The sequence below is a fragment of the Silurus meridionalis genome, chromosome 13 (genome assembly GCF_014805685.1).
Source record: "Silurus meridionalis isolate SWU-2019-XX chromosome 13, ASM1480568v1, whole genome shotgun sequence".
Lineage (NCBI taxonomy): Eukaryota > Metazoa > Chordata > Actinopteri > Siluriformes > Siluridae > Silurus > Silurus meridionalis.
The window spans coordinates 22950778-22967859 of NC_060896.1; the positions used below are offsets into that span (position 1 = coordinate 22950778).

Genomic DNA, 17082 nt, shown 5'->3' on the forward strand with positions numbered 1-17082 from the left:
CATAACGTCATAGATCATTTCCTGAATCCTGAACACAAAATAATGTAAAAATTTAAATTGCATCTTGGCGACCATGTAAAAAATGTATTACATAAATTTGTTTAAAACTTCCTCGTACTGTGTATGCTATTATACAACAAAATTATGCTAACAAGTCACTTTTTTTTTATCTATTAGTTTGCATGCATGTCAGCTTATGACCAAAATGTTTATATTTGTATATGCTACAGTTTATATTAATTCCCATAAATTCCCATAAATGCCTAGTAAGTTTCCAACTTGGAATATTTTCAAAATTCCCCAAATGTTGTTCCCATTGAAAGTTTCCGTACATTTACCGCCCCTTTGGCAACCCTGGTGGTCACTTTATTAGGAACACCTGTAATACACATTTACTCGAATTATTGAAATTATTCTGTGGGTGCAAACACCTTGTTAATGAGCGAGTTCAGAAAAGCACGGCTAGTACCTTAAATAAACACTCTTTACAAATACGCTGAGCAGAAAAGCATCTCGGGGCGAAAAAACAGGAAAACAGAAAACAGGTTTAAAACTACATCAGGTTTGATCTACTAGGCCAAAAACAGTATTAAAACAATTATTGGACAAATATCAACGTCTTTTTTTTACTCTTCATCTGTTAATTTTTGCAGTCGTCTGTACAGATTTTACAAGAGTATGTAAGTGCTCTATTCTGTTTTAAAGATGTTTGTTGATGTCGATGTCTGCCTGATGACATCAAACATTTCTGTTCAGAATGGTCAATGTGATATTCGATCCACTATTTGATAGCATCAGATGATGAAAACATCACGATAAGTTATATTACAACAGGAAACTTCAGATATTAAACCAGTTTTTCGAAATAAATAAATGTCATATTTTCATTATTTGCATTCTGATTGGTACGAAATTTAAGCAAGGACAATGATTTGAATCACAATTTTTTCAGAATAATCATTAACAGGAAAGTAGTAGTTCATAATCTACACTATAGGGACAAAAGTATCAGGACACCTGAGTCTTCTGGCCATATGTGGTTCTTTCCCAAACTATTACCGCAATGTTTGAGGCACACAATTGTATAGGACTTCTTTGGATGTACTGTAGTAGCATGACATTTTTCCAAATCTGTCCATGCATGGCAATGCCCCTATGCAAAACAGCAGCTCTATGAACATATGGTTTACGTTTTTTGGAGTAAAAGATCTTGAGTGGCCTTATATAGCGATCTGATCTCAACCCTATTGAATATCTTTGGGATGAATTGGATTGCTGACTGCACCCCAGGCGTCCTCACCCAACATCAGTACCTGACTTTATTAACACCCTAGAAAATGAGCACAAATATCCACAAGCACACTTCATAATCTAGTGGAATATGTTCCCAAAAGAGTGGAGGTTATTATGACTGACAGTAGATGTTAATACTAATTCCCTCACCAGACCCTTTATTTTGATTAATAAATAGCATTAGTTTTACTGATAAACAGCAAGATGTGATTTTTCACTACTCAACACTGTTCCTTGCTGGAAAAGTTTTAAGCACAGCCTTGCCCTCTGATTGCTATGTAGACAGCGGAGTCTCGTTCTTCTAACATTTTCAGCAAATCAATGGCATTTTTGTCTTTATTAAAAAGCTAAACATTTACAATCTCTTAATTGTTAGACCTTAACTGTGTAACTCTGCCACCACAATTCCTTGTAAATTACAGCTAGACACAGAAAAAGTGTTGAATAATTGAAGTCGCATCAATAAAACTAAAACCTTGTATGACTTTAAGGCAATGTATTAGCATGTACACCAATCAGGCATAAGGTTATGACATAACATTATGACTGGTGAAGTGAATATCACTGATTATTTCATCATGGCACCTGTTAGGATTTTTTAGGCAGCAAGTGAACATTTTCTTCTCAGAGTTAATGTGTTAAAAGCAGGAAAAAATGGGCAAGTGTAAAGATTTGACTGAGTTTGACAAGGACCAAATTGTGACGTCTAGACGACTGGGTCAGAGCATCTCCAAAACTGCAGCTCTTGTGGGATGTTCCTGGTCTGCAGTGGTCAGTATCTATCAAAAGTGGTCTAAAGAAGGAACAGTGGTGAACCGGTGACAGGATCATGGGCGGCCGAGGCTCATTGATGCACGTGAGGAGTGAAGGCTGCTCTGTGTGGTCCGATCCAACAGATGCAAACTGTTTAAAAAGTTAAAGATGTTTATGCTCGATGGGTGAGGACTGTTTTGGCAGAAAAAGGTGGACCAACACATTTTTTGGGCAAGTGGTCATAATGTTATGCCTGATCTGTTACCATAAAGTTATGCCTGATTGATGTAAACCCTTAGTAAAAACCATGAAGTTATGACACTCACAGCGCTCGATAGCGCCCCCGCTGGTGAGAGCACAATGACCTGTAGCTCAGAAACACAAATAATGGTACGATAAACCCCAGCGAGAGGATTAGAACAACTTAAGGGTTATGGTTTTTACTCTAGTGATGTTCAAAACAAGACAAAAAGTAGAGATGTATTAAAATTAATATAAACTCATACTCTAAATTATAGCTGGTACTTTTGCTGAGCCATAATAGAAAACTAACAAATACCTTCTGATCAATCAAAATCAAGAATTCACTGTGGTGTAACATGGATGAATACCTGATGTAGGAAGTGGAACATTCTGGCTCACTGTTATTGTAAATGGAGTCCGTAACAATGGTGTAGTGTGTTTAATGGATTCATGACTTGCTGAGAATGAAGCTGTGAAAGTCACTTTTCCTTTTCCCATATTCCCTGGTTGATGTAATTTATATTATGATCTTGTTTTTTGAAATCTGAGAGGCTGAAAGGACTGAAAGAAAAGGTGAAAGGTAGACAGATTGCAAATGTATTATCTCAGGACAGAGTTAATGTGTACACATGGTGAGAGGACAGAAAGGTGAAAGTGACATTTCAACTGCATCTTGTACAGAAACTCCCTTAAATCCAATCTCATGTATTTCTTGATCTGACAAAAGTTACATGCCATATTATATATTACAACAATAAAACAGTTTGTTAAAATAATGCTTTATTTTTAGAACTATTTGTTGCCCACATTTGGGATGTTTAAATAGTGTTTTTTTTACCACTATACTCACATCTTTTTACGTTTTCCTTTATTTAGTATTAGACTATTACTCATGATATTATTGCTATTTCTCAAAACATTTGACATGAGAAAAAAATTTTTTTGTATTTTTAATATATTGGAATTAACTTGTATAATTTATAATTCTATTTATTTAATGTTTGTATGAAGGTAGTTGTTTTTAGGAGTATTTTTTATGTTAAACTAATTTTAACAAATATTGTTCTTTAATTTTTTTTTATGAAATGAGAAATTTTGCAATGATATAAAGTATAATGATAGTAATCACTCTAAATAGCAGCATGTTTCACAACACAGCAGGTTGTGTTTTTTTTTTTTTTTTACAGTAAATCAAAAATCTAAATGCTCTTGATAAGAGTCTACACACAGTGACGCACAGAAAAAAATAATACCACCTTGACCAGTTACACTGAGTGCATGAAATACACACACATCCAACACACTCTTTTAACCAAAATCACACACCAAACATTCAACAACTTATCAAACAGTGAAATATTCAATATCCTACAAGAAGAAGATAAAGACTGCTGTATATTAGCAGGACAATATGTGGCATGCAGCAATATTAGGAACACTGAGTGATCCATCTGCCTGTTTATCATCATTATTATTTATAGTTTGTTTGTTTATTAATTTTTTCACACATTTCCTTCAAAGTATATTCAATATTCTGTCTTTTAAATTGTTCTTAGTTTTTGTATATGGCACAATTTCTTGTTCGTTTAAAAATATTAATATTGAAATATTATATTTGATTTTCTATCTATCTATCTATCTATCTATCTATCTATCTATCTAGAGAGAGTCTGGACTCAATCATCTGAGTATGTTTAAAGAAACTTTGTTTTAACATTTGTATTATTATTATTTAGAAACTGTGTGCTTTCAGAATGTGTTAAAATGAACTCTATTTAATTAACTGATTGCAGACTAATGAGGCGAAATGCGGGTGTGGAATGAGGCGAACAGTGCTGATCTGCCCCCTACCGGCTAGTAAGATTTTGCAGTTTAGTAAAGGTAAATACACAGCGGGGAAAAAACTCTTATACGGTTATTATAAAGCTTAATTTCTAACTTACTAAAATATTAATTTGACTAAATTTTTAAGTAACTGTATTAAAACTTCTAGAAGATTGCTTACCTACAGTTCTAATGACTACGAACAATAACGATAAATTAGATAAAAATATTATTGTACGAATTACTATTAAACCGCTTTCAAGGCAAAATGTGTAAAAAAAAATCAAATAACTCAGTTATTAATTTTATTCTGCGACACTGCAAAAATCTATCTATCTATCTATCTATCTATCTATCTATCTATCTATCTATCTATCTATCTATCTATCTATCTATCTATCTATCTTCTTTTTAATGAGTAGTTCAATTCATTTATTTATAGAATCAACATTTATTTCCAATGATCTAGTTTCAGTTTCAGGTTTCGTTTAACAGACTATTGCCTATTTTACCACAATGGGAAAAGTAAAACAGAGAAGGGCTACTGTAGGGTCAGTTTAACACAAGTGCACTTTTTTTCCCCAAGTTTGCCCATAAAGTCAGGAGTACTAGATGTCTACCAGCGTGATAAGTTTCCAGTTTCTGGTTACAACAGAAGCACCAAAAGTTCAACAACTTCAAATATTTATAGGTATTTAGTCTTTCACACGACCCATACAGGACGAGAACAAGACTATCCCCATCTAAAAGACTATCAACGTTAACAAAAACAAAATACAACCCTATACAATAGTTGAAAACTTTGAGTTATTTCAGTAGCAGACACATCTGGGTGACCTCAGTTTCACCTAGATTGTAAAAAAAAAAAAAAAAAAAAACTAATTGTTATCCATTGAGGATAGAAAAAGAAAATTTTTGAGTATACTCTAGACACTGTTGTGTAAAAATCACAGGTTTTTCTGCACTCTGATATTCAATATGAACATTAAAACTCGACCTGCATCTGCTGAATATTATGCATCGTGCTGCTGCAACATAATTGGCTTTATAGACAACTGCATAAATGATCAGATATACAGGTCTTACAATTAATGTGGATGGTGAGTACATATAGGACCTACAGTGATGCAACTGGATGGTTCAGCTACTCTTTAAAAGTCTACACCATCAATCTGCATGGGGAGCAAAATGCAATATAAAAAGTAAAATAGATTACAAATGCATTCATTAAACATGCTATCATTAAGGGCTATAATCGAGAGAGACTTTCCGAAATTTATACGAACCCAAAAGGAGTGTATTTGTCACAGAAACTCTGTCATACATCCAAATCATTATTTTGTTTTGTTGCCCATGCTTAGCATGAGAATTCAACCCAAAGTGTAAATATCTTAGACTACATGAAATAGCATGAAACCCCCATTTAATCATCCTGTTCTGATAATGTCTGTCATTCTACACATATTTTCCACCTTCATAGATAGAAAAAAACAATAATGCAAAATATAAGGTAGACTGGGTAGCCCAAATACAGTTCACTTGTGGGTCGTTTTTTACAGAAAATGCTGAGCCATCGAGACCACTTGGAATGATAAAGCGGATCAAAACCATCTGGTGCAGGAAAATTCCAGTTACAGCTTTTATGTTAATGCACTGTTTTTTTATTTATTCTAGCAGAAGCTATGATAACATACAAAACATTTACACATCAGAAAGAGATTTACAGAATAAATAAATGAAATACAATTTCACACCAATGGAGCTGAGTAAACTTCATATGACAGGCCAGGGTCTCCAGCACCATTTCATAATTTATCTGCTTCACTCTACAAATGTAACTATTTGTTAGTTTAGGATATTGTTTATTGACTGCATAAACACAAACAAAAGCAAATTGTGCTGGATTAAATGAAAAGCAGGGTGTGAGCTGAGAATTGCTGTTATACAATAAGTACACTTTAATATTTCATCACAGATTTAAGCATATTGTAAACGGCAGATCTTCAACAGGTGCAAGCATCACAAACGATTTCCTGTTTGTGTGTGTTTGCATTGTGTCCATGTTAGTAAACTACTTATTGTTTAGTAGACGATGACCGTGTTTGAAATCACACTAATTCTGCAGCACTGCAATATCATATGACGGACCAAAAGGTCAATGGTTCTCTAATCCAGTCCCAGGCATAAGGGTGGCTAATATGATAAACTTAAATAATGTCAAGATGAATGTGTGTGTATTCAGTGCCAGCCAATAGACTGTGTTTTGCATACAGAGGCTCCCCGCCTTACGAACAAGTTGTAGCCTGAACTTAGAGTTCGTAAGTTGTTAGTGTTTGTTATTGACTATGCATATCTTAACAGAGCTATAAATACTATCAAATAAACTAAATCTACTAAAACATATCAAAATACTGTTTACAATATTTAGTATTAAGTAATAAATATTAATAAAAAATAAAAAAATGCACAAAAATCTTCACCCTAGTCCAGCGCGCATCATGTAGATTTGTTACGGTCGACGACTAGCTACAGCGGCTCTCCTCCGTTTTGAATTTTTCCAACTCCGAACAAATTTCACTTTGAGGACAGGTTTGTTCATATCTGCGAAAGTTCGTAAAGTGGGGAGCGTCTGCATATAGGGTGTATATGCACCACAAGTGTTCTTAGGAAAGAATCCGGATTCATCATGACCAACTTAAAGCAGTTACTGAAAATTAATGAATAAACAATAAGATGCACTGAATGCCCATTTAGACTTAATAAAAAAAGGAATGTAGGATTGCATGTTATAATTTGAAAAGAAAAGGATAAAGTGCACTAAAAGTTTTTCAAATAAATGATCAAATTAACCATGATTACTATTTTAGCCACCAGGTCATAGTAGTATATAATAGTTATTCAGATTGTAGATTTTCACATTTTCTGAGGTCTGCTAACACAGTGAACAAATTAAGCAGTAAAGCTTCCAATAATATGTTAAACATTTACATAAACACCAAAAAATGTGTTACTTTCTGATTCAATGACATCTGTTTTAGAGTAACATGCAGTTTAGGATAACAATCCTGCTTATACGATACACTAATTAAAAATTTTGCACAATAACATGTGGCCCACATCAACCTGGGAAACATAAACCTCAGACATTTTATCTGTTTTTAACTATTTTAATCGAATTATTAGCTAATTTCCAAGCCTTTTATTGCAGGGGTACAGCAGGGACATTAAAATGTGCAGTTCATTTATTGTCTCGGACTGGATTTGAAAACCACTGCAAAGATATGAATTTCCATATCCATGTTAATATTAAATCCGTTTCATGCATGAGATTAATTTAAGACGCTGAAGATATTTGGGCACGTTGTACACCAACTGATGGTTTTCAATAAAATCGAATGATAATAGTTTATTTTCTACATAATAATCTAGTCGGTTTAACAGCTCTAAAATCACAGAACGCATTGGAACAATAAAAACATTGAAATGGTAGTGCACTGTTAATTTGTAAGTGAGGAAAAAAATAAGAATAAGGCTATTAGTTTCCAAAAAAACATTTATACATATTATACATTTCAGTGAAAATAAAACAGTTCAACGTTCCACATAACTGCTATGCCGTCTCCTACACAATTCGCCATTTACTCAAAGCATCTATGAAGACATGGCGAAAAACACAATGAAATGTGAAAATGAACAAATTAGCAAAAATGTTTTGTGAAATCTGTGTATTCTGTCTTAGTTTATATGCCAGACAGCTCATTTGGCATTACTACTTTACTCCTGTCCTTACTCCTGCATTATGAGCTAAGCAATGGCAGTGGCCATAGAGATGATTGTAAAAATGCTATTAATTAATCGTGAGGTGATGCTGTCCACTAACAGTGATGTGTAAAGGCCACCTTTTACATCTTTTTTTAGGACATACATGAAACTAAAACATGCTTAGCTAGAACAGGAAAAACTCTTGTAATCAAGGGCTATGACTGTGGACTGAATAGAGTTCTGCTTTGTCCTTCCAGGTATACCTTTTTTCCCCCCACCAGATTTGATACCTTGTGAGAACATGCCACGGAGACCCTATATCTCATCCAGACCGTAGTCCTCCTCTGGAAAATCTCCCACAGTCACAGACAGGGGCTTCACAAACGCACCGTAATTTGGTTCACACTCAAAGTACCGCTTGCCATTCACACTGAAACAAGATGCAGCCATAGCAATTGTCATTACCTCCAGAAGAACAATGACATTTTGTTTCAATCTAGAATAAAATCTTTTACAGATGAAATATCTGGGTTTAACTAAAGCATGTAAAGCTGAACTGGATAAACGATTGTAGAACCTTTACTGCCCACCATCAAAATCAATGTTCCTCTTGGTAATCATGAATCTAAATTTCTCCAAGTTATTTTGTAAATGAAATGATGGTGGACAATACGAGGTTATAGCTATTCATGTAGTTTGTGTTCATTCCAGAGCGGAAATAAACAAAAATCTAAACCCATATACGATCCCTGTCTGTAGCAGGAAAAAAAATTATGCTGATACTGACCTGCCATCATTTTTGCCGAGTGGCTCGTCATATTTCACACCCACCCAGTACCCTGGTTTGAAATCTGCAGTACCTAAAAAACACAGAAATATTAAGTGCAAAGTGTAAAAGCATGGCCTACACAAATCTCTTTGGTGTTTACCACTAAAAACAAAATGCTACTTCAAATACAAGCTTGTAGAAAGTACATTCTATATGGTTTCTATTTTGAACACCCTACACTATATGAACAAAAGTTTGTGGACACCTGACCATAAAGGTTGTGTGCTTTTTGAGTACCCCATTCCACATTTAGTCTCTATTTGCTGTTATAATAAACCTTCATTCTTCTCCTAGATGTTTGGAATGTGCTTGTGGAGATTTGTGCTTATTCAGGCACAATGGTGTTCAGAAAGTCATGTACAGATGTAGAGTTAGGAAACAAAAGATCAAAAGATCTTCCACTCCGAATCCATCTTCATGGAGCTGGCTTTGTGCACAGGAGCATTGTCATGCTGGAACAGTTTTGGGTCTCCTAGTTTAAATAAAGGGAATATTTAATGCTACCATATTCAAAGGCATCCCATACTGTTATGTGCCTATAACATTATTTGTGAAAACAGATTGGAGAAGAACCAGGTCGGGTGTCTCAACACTATTGTCTATATAGTGTATTATTTTAATCTGTAATCTCTGGCGGGAAAAAAATTATGCACTTACCTGCAAACATAACTGTGCCTATCTTTGTTGGCTGACCAGCCACTTGAACTTGACACCGCTTGCCAACTGTGATCAAAGCTAATGCAGCTTTCTCCTCGTTCTCTTTCTGAGAGAGTGTCTCTTCAAGCTTAGCCATGTTCTCTTCATTGAAGCGTCCTATCTTCATGTTTTTTTTGAAGTTTCGCACAGAGTCTGAGAAAAGTCAAGTGGGTTTCAAAGCTCAAAAGACTGGAACATTGAAAGTTGACCATTAAAGTGAAGGGTAACATGAGCTCACAGTGACACACACATCTGGAATGAATTGAAGAACATTATTTCACTTTATCTATTAGGTGGTTTTAATGTTTGTATTTACTTTAAGGCATGCAAAAACTATATAAAGATCACTTATATTGCAATAACATTACTGATAGTAAATCTAGATACTTTGCTTTCGAGTTGCACCCTCTAAAAACCAAAAAAAATGTTCATATGATCAAAAGAATTAGATAAATAAAATGATTTAATAACCATGAATTACCTGATCTCTTTTCATATAATTCGTCAGGGATCTCATATTTCTCTACCTTGGACACATCACTGAATGCTCCGGTCAGAGAGCCGCTGCGGTCAATCACCTGCATTTAGAATATAATAATCATTCAAAATATCTCAAGTCTTTATCACGAAGTCTTAAATGAGAAAAAAAAAAGATTGTTTTAACTGATTAAGAGAATTTTCAATTTCTAAAAATGCCTTTCTGTCTTTATCAGTGTCCCCTGACTTACGTGTATTCTGCAGTCATCATCAACAGGGTAAGAACCTAAAAGAGCTTCATGATCATCAAGGTTCTGCAAAAACTTGTCTGAAGAGCTGAATAACTGAAGGTCCATTGAGGCTGCGGGGCAACCGATGATGAGCTCCAGCTTGCTCTGAGGAAAACAAACACAGCAGAGGAGAATGAGATACAAGCACAACACACATCTACAGCAGGTTTCACTGCTTCAAAAAGTTTAGCATTTCCTGCTTTAGATTTTACTCTGGTACATATAAATGCAACGGTACATGAAACGGGATAAACAAGATATGACCACCATGGTTTTATAAAAATTTACAGACTGCTTACGAGTTTTCTACCGAGATGTTCTTTCTGTGTGATCAGTCATATGCTTTACCAAATATGTTTAATATTTAAAAACTGCCTTTTACACACATAAGGTGTCTCTCCCAAATATGTTGTACATACAATGCTATAATAATTTTCATAATATTCACTGCATATATTGGACAGTCAAAGAATATTTTTTGAATTTTTCAATCAGGATTTCCCCTAAACCTCACATGACCAGACATGCAAACCAGTCTCAGTGATGCTGAGCTTGGGCCCTAAAATCGCCCTAAAAGCTCCTGGCGTTAACCATCTCCTGCTTCCTGTTCTGATGATGCAAGACCGCAAAGCACCTTAAACTCGGCGATGGTGATCCCTCGGTTAAACCTCCGGCTCACATCGAAGGAACTGAGGGTGCTGGTCACACGCACAGACACTGTGGGGTTGGTGATCACCGTCACACAATCCATTTTATAAGCCTTGTGGTCTTCCTGCCCAAATATAGAAAAACGGTGAACAAAAGTGCATTTTAATACTCATACAAGTCAATTTTTTTTTTCCTGACTCATCATTTGCCATAATGTAAATTGGATTATCTGGACTGAGGCTATTACAGGAGACTCCTTAGTCACTATATCAAATACAGTGGACATACAGCTGACTTTTCACTTTTAAACTGAATCATTTCCATGAATGGCAGGAGAATGACATTTACCTACAAGACTAGCTTTGAATGTGACTCAATCAGGGCCACATGAAAGATGACTTCCGTCTTTATATTTTAAAGAAACCTGCAATTTAATAAGGATGGACTTTTTATATCCACTGTATGATCAAATGATGTCCATCACTGCACCCTGTGTAGGTTTAACCAACCCATGCAACACATAACCAACTTATTTAGCAACAAGGTGCTTTTACAGATACGTATACGTGCACGTATTTATTATAATCCAATTTTGATTTCGATTAAAAGTATTGTTATTGATCTTATTTTCAGCACGCAGCTTTTTATTGTTGAAAAGCACCTAAAACCTAGCCTGCTTTCTAACTAGCATCACAGACTAGCTAGCCTTCACGCCCTGTCAGGACTTACCCAACACTCCAGTCCACAACAAATACATATTTTGTTTTCTAAAAACAGACAACAATAATGTCTTCAACCGTGTTACCTGTTTGTTTAATGTAAGTATTTCGGCGAACTATTTAGCTAATTCGAAATCAAAAAAACCTTCCGGCACTTGCACGCCGCCAAACCCGCTTCTGGAAGTTTCTGCCCTCTTGTTTCGTCACAGGCTGCATCCCAAATAGCGCGGTCACAATCAGGCTACACAGTAACGGCTCCTGTAGTGTACAAAGTGCACTATGGTTTAAACTTCGGACCGATTTGGAATACAGCCGCTGATTTGGGAAGCAGGAGTAACACAGTGGATATAAAGAACCCTTATTCCTAATGAAACTGCAGTTTTTTGTTGGTGTTTTGTTTTGGGTTTTTAAGACAGAAATGACACAACACAAATGACTGATGTGTTACACCTTTAATGCAATATTCTAACAAACAAGAATCCATAGAGAAAAAAAATAACCCCAACTAATACTTTTGTGGAAGTACCTTTTGCCTGAATCACTTAAATAAGACTCTATTAACTTCACACATCTAAACTTTGGAATTGCATCCCAATTCCACTCTACTATGCAGAAAAACCCCGAATTCATTCATTCATTCAATTGCGAGGAAATCTCCTACGTACAGCTCTTTTCAGGTCATTCGATAGTTTATCAATAGGATTGAGGTCTGGGCTTTGGCTGGGCCATTCAAGGACATTGATTATCCTTTTCTGAAGCCATGTCTTTGTTGAGTGTTTACTTTGAGTCATTGTCATGCAGAGATGTGAAATTTTCCTTCATTTTCAGATTTTTGACAGAGAGAAGAAGGTTTTATGCGAAAGTATCTTGGTATTTTGAGCTATTATTTTCCCATCTATCTTGACATGTGCCCCTGGCCTAGCTGAAGAAAAGAAGCCCCAAAGCATAATACTACCCCCACCATGTCACCTGTCAGTATGGTGTTCCTAGGATGATGCTCTGTATTGGTTAGCGCCAAACATACAAACAGACAAAAAGATCACCCTTTGTCTCGTCAGACCATAACACATTTTGAATGAATCTTTTGGCATAATTCAGACAGGCTTGAATATTCCTGATTCTAAGAAACGGCTTCCGTCTTGTCACCCTACCACACAACTCAGACTTGTGCAGAGTAAGCTAGTGAAACATACTTTTGGAATGTAGTCTATAAATGTATGCACCCGATTAAATGTTTTTTTTTGTTATTATTTGAATATCTATATGATGTGATTGGGCCAGCCTTGTATGCTGCATTTATACGCATTTTATAAAAGAATAACTAAATAAAAAACATGTTAATCCCCTTGTATCCATAAACGATGTTGGTTTTTGTGTAGCACATAAAAAAATACACAAACAAACAAAATCACAGAATCGTTAAAAAAAAAAAAGAGAGAGAGAGAGAGAGAGAGAGAGAGAGAGAGAAAATACTTTTTCTTCTCAAGATGTTCAGGTTGGATAATGGAAACCTCCTGTGTGAATAGGGGTCAGTGTGTTTAGGGAACAGTGTTCAGGGCCTTTTATTTTTCAGGGCCTATTATCTATCTATCTATCTATCTATCTATCTATCTATCTATCTATCTATCTATCTATCTGTCTGTCTGTCTGTCTGTCTGTCTGTCTGTCTGCAGACTCTGGCTGCAATACCAACACGTGCCACATGATGTTGCTTAAGTGATATAAAATGTTTTGTATTTTCTATAATCTATGGCCTGACTTTTATCTTTGATTTAATTGATCTACATCTAAAAATATTTGTATTTTCATTTCCACTTATAAAACCCTTGTGCTGACCAAATAAAATGGTCAAATAGTAAACAGCATTAGAACCATGTATGCAAAGGTAGGTTTGAAGTTAAATGTTACATATGAATAGTTGAACCTATAAATAATTCAAATTTGACTAAGGAAACAAGTACATAAAAAAATAATTTTATCCACATCCTCCTAAGCTTCCTGTCTGATATGAAAAGTGCTTCCAAAGTGACCAGTGACTAAAATCACACACATTTCCTTAGATAATCTCTTTAGCACAGTCTGTGCATTTCAGAGCAACTGGTGTGCCTAGGAGGACAAGTGTGCACAGGCATAAAACAAAGATGAAAGGCAGACACTTCAGAGGTGCAGATAAATGGGGGCAGAATGGGTAGGGGTGGTGTTTAACACCAGTTTCAATCTCTTGCTACCCTTCATCCTCCCTTTCCCTGTGGAATTGGAGTTTACATTCCTTCACATGGAGGCCGTGGCGATGCAAAGCCATGCTTCATTTCCCTCTGTTCTCCAGGTGTGGACATGTGCCTGTGAATTATGTTAAATCTTTCACTCATCCTGCCCATCCAGCATGCAAAGTTGTATGTCACACACAAATGCACTAAAATGTCCACACACACGCACACACACACACACTCGCACTAACACTCTTGCACACACAAATGTATTACTTTTTTCACGTTTGACCAGATTGTACAAATCTAAAACATTGCCTTCAGCACACTACATTACAACATATCCAAGACATTGTAAAATGTTAATCATTCATGCTAAATGAACACCAGAGCACATTCCAGCATGCCCATATGTGTATTCAAAATATGCAAATTTGAGGAATGTGTGTTCTCCCTAGGAGCTATCTGCATGTCACCTAGGAAAATAAAAACAATGTGAAGCCAGTGACCAAACTGAAAATAAGTGAGACATGTCTTTTGTTGCATGTCCAAAACATTACAAGCAACATATCTAGACAACTGATGTGAACAAAAAGGTCATGGTGAAGAGAAATATGCAAATTACTCTGAGTGAGTGCTGAATGCTGAAAAATCCAACAGCAATTCAACCATTCTGTATGATTTCTGCAATCATTACTCCTAGAATATAATTTGATCCAAATTTTTTTTTTTTTTTTACAAATCTTAGCTGGAATTATAAAAAAAATGACCTGGCTAAATTAATAACACATGAACAGTTGTATTTTTAATGTCTTCGCTTAAAATTTCCAGACTTTAAAAAATAAGTGTACATCCGATAGCAACAATAACCTCCACCAAACCTTGAACCTGAAGCAGCTTAAGAGATTTGTGAAATGAAGAGGAGACATTTTGGACCTAACCTCCTCAATATTTCTGAAATGGCAATATTGAAATGATTTGACTTTAGATCATGCCATAGCATTTGAGTTGGATTAGGTAAAGATTATGACTTTGACACAGCAAAACACTTTTCATTTCCTCTCTGCTGTTGATTTACTCATGTGTTGTGAGTTATTGACTTATAGAATTGCCCAGATTGTTTCTGGACTGCACTGACATTATAATTTCAAATATGTTGTATTCACTGTTCCCTCATCGACTGAATGAATCTGTGCTGTCAACAGGGTGGTTTGAAGATGTTAGTGCTTTAATGTATTGCTAACATGGATCACTATGCGGCTTATAAAAATACCGAAAAGGTGCAGGAATGTAGGAATATCTGAATCCCCCCAAGTTTAGTTCTGTATATACTTATCTCCATTTTGAAACATTTTATTTATGCAATGTCTAAAACAGAAGCGGCAGATACATTTTTTTTTCAGATTTTCAGATTTCTCCAGTTTTCAATGTTTTAAAAGAAACAATGTGATCTGAGACATAAATATTTCACCATTTCACAGCACAACATCCAAATTACAGGTCGAGGAACGTCATTAAGTGGTGACCTAGACAAGCTAGCCAGAACCGTTGAGGATTTACAGTATGAAATGTCTGTGTCAATCTAAAGCTGTCACAAAATGCACAAAAATGTTGCATAAAAGTTAACAATGTTATCCAGCGATTTAAAAACAGTGGGCATCTAATACAAGTTGCCATAAATATTTATTTATATATATTTTATAAAAAATAAAAACAAACTATATGCACAATATTGAATTGCATTGCATCATATTGTTCCATTGCATCGTATTGCATTGAATCGCATTGTGTTGAATCAAATCGAAATCGGATCGCACTGCATCGTTATAGGGGTGATACATATGTATCTTTAATGCTTTGAGATGCAAATCGCATCCGCCTCAGTTATGGAGATGCACATCCCTAATCCAAGTGCTATTTCATCCATACAAATGTAATGCTCAGTTTTATGTTACCTTTTTTTTTTTTTCAGATAATTGACTATGTAGCTAGAAACATCAATTCGTATGAAGAAAGTAACAAACTTGTTGATGCTTGACAACTGGAGGTGTTGTTCAGTTTAGCTTCCTTGGTTATTTAACATAAGAACAGAATAGACAATAGAACATTTTCAGATTAGTTGTGTAAACTATAGACAGATGAATATTTATGATCAATACTTCAAGTTTTACTCAGGTTATTATGTTTACTTCTGTCTCAACCCATGATACTAAATACAGACACAAAAGGGAATCCTCATCTGCATGACACTGAACCTCCATTTATTATATTTCCAACATAGTTGAGATTATCAGATGTTCACTAAAGGAGACTTGAGTATAAAACTGTACATGGTGATTGTAGCAATGTAGAAAACTATTTATATTAGGTTATATTACTAATTATATAGAGTTAGAATTCTGGATTGGCCATTCCAAAACACCTTTCATTATAATCTTTCAGCTGTTGATCTACTCCTGTGTCAAGTCAAGTCATTTCTTGTCTTTTATTGTCATTTCTACTATACACAGTGGTACACAGTAAAAACGAAACAAAGTTCCTACAGAACCCTGCTGCTACACTAAACAACATAAAGATACAACACATAACATAAAGTTACATAAATTGCATTGAGTGCAACCTAGTGCAAACAGTACAGACAGAGAGACAATAGTACAGACAGACAACACAAGACAGTGTGTGACAATGTACATAACACAAGATAGCGCCGACCAGTAAACCTACTGTATACTCTAAATATACAGTACTGTGCAAAGAGGACTATAAAGACTATAACCAAGAGTATATGTAAACAAACACAATGCAGTGCAAAAAACAGCATGTAAACTGTATAATATGGTTAAGAGTAAGTGTTGTGAGTAAGTGACTTGTTGCAGCATCACCCAGAAGCTTTTCTTAAGACCGTTTTTGGACTGCTGCAATGACATTTCAATGTAAACTATGTTGGATTCATTGTTCCCCAATAATTGAATAAAGCTGTGCTGCATCAGGGTAGTTTGCAGATGTTAGTGCATGATATATTGCTAAAATGGATCACTACATTTAGAAAAATAGCAAGGAAGTGCTGTAAGAATATTATTATAATATTTAGCATCCTTGGTTAATTATCATAGGAACAGAACAGAAAATATAACGTTTGCAGATCAGTTGTGTGAACTGTAAATGAGTATTCTTGATTACCTAAAGTGAATTATTACTACAATATCTGTATTTTTACGTTTGCTTCTGTCTCAATGCTAATGTATTATTTTACAAATTTAAATTCATACAATTCAGCAGTAGTGTTTCAAAGTACATGTATGTTATTCCAGTTTAAACAGTTGAATAAATATGAAGTCAAG

General features: G+C 35.1%; 1 protein-coding gene across 1 annotated transcript; it reads right to left on the reverse strand.

The window, feature by feature from the left end:
• Positions 1-7489: 7489 nt before the first annotated feature.
• Positions 7490-11762, reverse strand: tbcb (tubulin folding cofactor B). Its single transcript, XM_046865116.1, has 7 exons — positions 11621-11762; positions 10802-10939; positions 10129-10272; positions 9882-9978; positions 9362-9553; positions 8663-8735; positions 7490-8305 (listed from the first exon to the last, which is right to left on the reverse strand). Exons 2-7 carry the CDS (start codon positions 10916-10918, stop codon positions 8191-8193), a joined length of 738 nt encoding a protein of 245 aa, XP_046721072.1. The 5' UTR covers positions 10919-10939; positions 11621-11762; the 3' UTR covers positions 7490-8190.
• Positions 11763-17082: the final 5320 nt, after the last annotated feature.